The 5,389-nt window shown below is 38.9% G+C and overlaps 1 protein-coding gene across 1 annotated transcript in view; it reads left to right on the forward strand.

Moving 5' to 3' along the window:
• Positions 1 to 1,382: 1,382 nt before the first annotated feature.
• The window catches only part of LOC107103644 (stromelysin-3-like), a 46,743-nt gene continuing 42,736 nt past the window's right edge, over positions 1,383 to 5,389 (forward strand). The window contains exon 1 of the mRNA XM_015403422.1: positions 1,383 to 1,628. Within this exon, the coding sequence (XP_015258908.1) occupies positions 1,524 to 1,628 (105 nt within the window). The 5' untranslated portion in view covers positions 1,383 to 1,523. The remainder of the gene's footprint in view (positions 1,629 to 5,389) is intronic.

Here is a 5,389-nt window from a genome sequence, read left to right on the forward strand (position 1 = left end):
TTTAGTGTATTTTGCTGGAAAATGAGTCTTATCGGGCTACCTTGAGTTTCACAGCTCGCCTCCTCACCCACACTCTCTCCATTCATCTCCTGGTCACAATCTTTACTCACTGTAGCAGCAACGTCCACCATTCCTTCTTTGATTCTTTGAAAGAACGTGTTTATTTTGGGAAGTTTTTTCTGTTCTTCCAGCAGCTTGCTTTTTCTTTTCTGGAATCTGCTTAAGTACCTCTTTTTGGTATCCATTGTCGCTAACACATTGTACGTAACGGTTATGGTTTTAATCTACGCTCTGGATTACCCATAATTCCAAGTCGTAGTCTAAAAATTAAAATACTCAAATACATTGTTCTTTTAGGATCTTTATTTCGATATGAAACATATTATAGGAGTGTATTTTTTACCAACCATCTAATGAACTATACAGTTATTAACATAGTAATTAAAAGTACCACTGCCTGTTTTGTTGTTGATGTCGTGTTTAAACAGCTCACCATTATGTTGAAATCTGGCATGTGTTGGGGTATAAATAAGGTCTGGTTGGTCAACCTAGCATCAGCTGGGTTTAAGACGAATTATTTGCACCATTACATTTGCAACGAGATGTCCTAGTCCACAATTGCGTAGGGGGGCAAACCAGGTGTCAATGACGGGGCCCTAAGAGGTCGGGGGCCCCCAAGCAACTGCATACTCTGCTTACTGATAGTTACGCCATTGAGTTAGAACCTATGAAACAACTGAATTATGCCTGACAGCAGCTCCTCCTGAATATTAGAGAAGTTCATCTGCATTCATTAAACATTTCAGCCTCAACCTGAGTCGGATTAATCATTAAATGCAGATATTTTTGTAAAATTATTTTTATAAAGAGCATTTTTATTCAAATAAAGACAGACCTTAAAGCTCATTTTGGTGACGCGAAAAGATATATTCCAAATACAAGCTTATTCTTAACATTTTTAAAAAGGTAGAACTGTTAAAAAACATTTCTACAGTGTCTATTTTTTCAACTTCAGACATTAATAAAAGTAGAAAACTAAAAATGTAAAAAAAAAAAAAAAAACAGTCAAAATTGTAACTGCACTGTTGCAGTAAACAACTTTTGTGTATGTTTGTGGGTTTTTGTGGTTGCTTTTCAGTGTAAACTATTGTGTTCTTGTTCCACTTATTTCCAGGACACCCTGTAGGTCAATGCTTGTGGTGCATATGTCATTGTTTAGGAGATGTTTCTAACTCATTGGTATTCAAGGAGATTTTTGGAGCTTGGAAGTCATTCAATGCGGCAATGAAACGGTTAAGAGTCACATGGTATCGGGTGGTATTATCAGCCTGGGGCTGCAAAAAAAAAAAAAAAGTGTATGGGAGAAAAAAAAAAACCTACGGGGAACAAAGAAATCAGAGTATATTTAAGGGGAAGTCTCCCTGGATCCTGGAGCCGTGTGGCTGTTGGATCTGACTGCACACCTCACCTCTGCCTGCTTGTGCACCTCCATCCAGCACGGCTCCTGACGGACGGCGCTGAGGATGCGGACTTCTCTGGTCGTGTGCTTGTGGGTGTTTGCGCTGCAGTGTTTGCAAAGCATGCTTGGCGCTCCAGTGCGCGGAGCCGGCAGGTACAAAGCGGCACCGGTGAGTTTCAGCTTTTAAACTTTATGTAGGAGATTTCTTTCTTCTCTTTTTAGGGTAAAAAGAGGAAACATCTTTGCACATCACTGCTGCCAATTATCTTTATTCAGCTGGATCCCCACCTCCACATGCAAGGATGCCTGGACATTAACGCGCAACAGGTTGTTAGAAAAGTGAAGTTTGCGCCTCATATGTTTGCTGTGTGAAATGTAATTACAGCAGTTCAGCAATCAGTCAGAATCATCAGGACAAATTGACTGATATGATTAGGAAAATGGTTATTTTGGCCCCCGCTGCTTTTGACCTGTCACTGTAATAAAACACAAAAGCTGTCCAAACCAAGACTATTATCACCATTTATCATTTTGTCTGCTCAGCATCAACAAAAACATGCTGTTTAGACTATGAGCATCCTAATAGATATATACCACATGCAGGATGACTTATGAGTGTCCCAAACTGCCAAAATGAAATAAAAAAATAGATAAATATAGATTAAAACTGTATCAACAAAGCGATCCATGTGAAATCACTGCAAGTGGTTTAAAAAAATGTATTTCCTTTGTTATTTTTCTCTTATCTGATAGTATAACAATGCACAATTATTCCTATTTGTTGGATTTATCAATTAGATCTTTGAATTATTTTACGGAATTTAGTCCCGTAAAAGTTTTTTTTCAGTGTTTAAAAGTTAAAAAGCGGAGTTCTTAACTCTGTCTTAGGCATAGCAATTCACTAAGTTTTACAAAGACTGACTGTATGTGCTCCTTTTTTTGTTTTTGCACTTCAGTTCTTGCTTTAAACCATCTGCTCGGCTTCGTTTCTCTTCTAGATGACGCCGTTGCAGGAGATACTCCCACTACATTTTTACCTTTCTCTGTCTTAGAGAGCTCTCCTGGATCAGTGCTCCTGCATTCCTTTCAGTCTGGTTCTGGTTTTTCTGGAGGTTACTTCATTTTGTATACACTCTGTGAATACAAAATGACAATAAAAGTTGTATAAGTCTTCCTGTTAAATGAAAGTTTTCCTCTCTACTGTTGCCACATGCATGTTCAGTATAAGAGATTACTGCAAAGTCTCTAACACAATGCCAGAACATTTCCACTTCTGCTACAGGCTCTTTTAGGAAGACTGAAGTCAGGCATGCTATGCAACCTGCTGATTTCTTTAGAAGGACACTTTAACCAATCTGCCTGATTGATGATGATTTGACTGGATTTAAATTTAAAGTGATTTCAAATAATAAGTGTTGTAGAATTGGCAGCATGAAAATTAGCTGATTTGATTTTGATTCAGAGGCTGATTTACTTCTGTATATATTATGATATATTATTGGAATACAAAACAACAGTGTTTGTGTTTTTTTTTCTTTTAGTAGATGCTAATTGAGATTGTTAATTTACCTACATCAAACACAATTGATAGATGTTTAGTTATATTGCACAATTAGGACAATCGTTCTAATGGTCTCTTGTAACACACCATCAGGGAGTAATCATACCAGGAATAAGTGCTTGGCAAAGGTTCCTAGATCTGCAGTGAATGTGAAATAACTGGCATTAGGGGACAAATGGACATGTTCTTTTTGGCTGTTTGAATAATACAGAGTTTGATGCATATGTGCACCAATAGGCATCAAGGAGTAAGCTTAATTAAATGTTTCACTTTTTTTTCTGCTCAGAAAATTTTCATTTCCAGGACTTCCCCTTAAAGTTTTTTTTTTTTTTCCTGCTTATCTTTAATTTGCTATTTTTGGTTTCTCTCTTTATTTTTTAAAAATGTGATCAAGTAAATTAGAAACTAGTAAAGCCATGACTATAGTGTTGATAGACTATATGAAGGCATAGATTTTTTCTTCTTATTATTTGTTATTATTTTGGCAGTTTTGATCCTCCATAAACAAGCAGAGTGTTGTGATTTCTGCAGCCAGGTCTGATCATTGGGGAGGAAAGAGTGAAGAAATCAAGGTTGCTGAGCTCCACTGCAGGCATGGCAGGAAGCTGTAATAACAGGCCTTAAAGGCATTTAGTCAACAACACCATAAAAAAAGAGGTCCAGCATTAGGAGCAGTCCTGATGGCGACAGTCGGTGGATTGTAAAATTAACTCATTACTATCTTTAATCTGCTCCTAAATCACATGCTGTAGTGATTATTGTATTCTGTCATTACAGGAGTCTCTTGTGTTTTGTTTACCACCCATCTGCCATCAAATTACAACTTCTATGGGTAAATATTTAAGCCCGTTTACAGAGAGTGGATTGTTTGGCATGCAGGCCTCCTTCAGAGGAATGTTCTGTTTACAGGTACACAGACAAAAACAGTTTATCAAGAGGAGGGAGCAGTTTGCGATGCACAGTGACTCAGAAGAATAAAGTTGTTACTGAGAATAGTTGTCAAGTTGCAGAGAAATGTTTGACCTATTTTAGGATGTGTGGTTTTTCTGGAGGTATCTGTAAATCATGCTTAGTAGAGGGTGCGGTCTATAGAAAAGCTGCAAAGATCCTGACAGGGAGAACCATAAATTCCTTAAGGTTGGAACATCTGTCAGCCAGGAAAGAACAAGCATCAAATGATCCGAGGTGAGAGATAAACAGGGACAGAGAAGGAACCGTTACCTGAAGCATTTATTTGGTGCTTTCACTAGATTTATATGCAGGTGAAGTCATGCCTGGACAAGTCTGGCAGCATCTAACTTTCATGATCACAAGAGTTTATTGGTAAGATGTGCTGGCATGGAGATGCCGTTTGGTGTTTATTGGTCTGATGCCCGTGGACAGAGTGGCCCTGATAAAGCCCACCGCCCAGGGCAGAATCAGCTTTTGAAGAAATCACTTATTTTAGCTCTTTTAATGTTCAATTAATGATGAGGCTACAGCCCAAAATGAATACAGGTGTCCGTGTGCAACAGCTGCAACTGCCTGATATGGGGCTCCATTGTGATTTCTGAGCCATCTTTTAATACTCTGTTCTTGCAGGCAGGGAGCTAAAACCCTAAAATAGTCGCCATGAAAGGCTGGACATGACATTCAATCGTGCTTAGTTCCAACTGGGTGGTACATGTCCAGGTAACACCAACATAGGTGGTAGGGCCCAAGGTTTAGCAGAGCCTTACTCGCATCCCCATAACGCATGGCGAGGCGATGTGTTCCTCAGCTAGCCCAGGCACACACATTCAGCCATTCATCCATGTGATGTCAAAGAAAACACCATTCATCAAAGTCAGGAGACATTCTTCTAGCGCTCTGTGATCCAGTTCTGATGCTCATTGTTAAAGCTTTTGGCAATGGACAGGGGTCAGCATGGCCTCACTGGCTGGTTTCCAGATATACAATTCTCTGTGCCACAAACAGATATACTGTATGTTTTGACACCTTTCTATTAAAACCAGTGGTAACCTCATCAGAATTTTGAGCTAGAGAAGTTCATCTGTTGGTTCTGACCACGTTTCACTCCTCATGTGTGAATAAATCAGAGCCAACCACGACCCTGTCCCTGCAGCCCCTCTGCTACCTCTTTATAATACCGTATTTTCCGGACTATAAGCCATTACTTTTTTCCCACGCTTTGAACCATGCAGCTTATAAGAAGGTGCGGCTTTTCTGTAGGTTTTTCCTAATCACCAGAATGGGAAGTTAAAGTTGGAAATGAATTAATTCAATTCAATTCAGTTTATTAATATATCGCCAATTCACAAAACATGTCATCTCAAGGCACTTTACAGATCATACAGTCAAATTGATTCAAAGTTTTCTATCTAAGGAAA

The sequence above is a fragment of the Cyprinodon variegatus genome, unplaced genomic scaffold (assembly GCF_000732505.1).
Source record: "Cyprinodon variegatus isolate N-32 unplaced genomic scaffold, C_variegatus-1.0 Scaffold1497, whole genome shotgun sequence".
Lineage (NCBI taxonomy): Eukaryota > Metazoa > Chordata > Actinopteri > Cyprinodontiformes > Cyprinodontidae > Cyprinodon > Cyprinodon variegatus.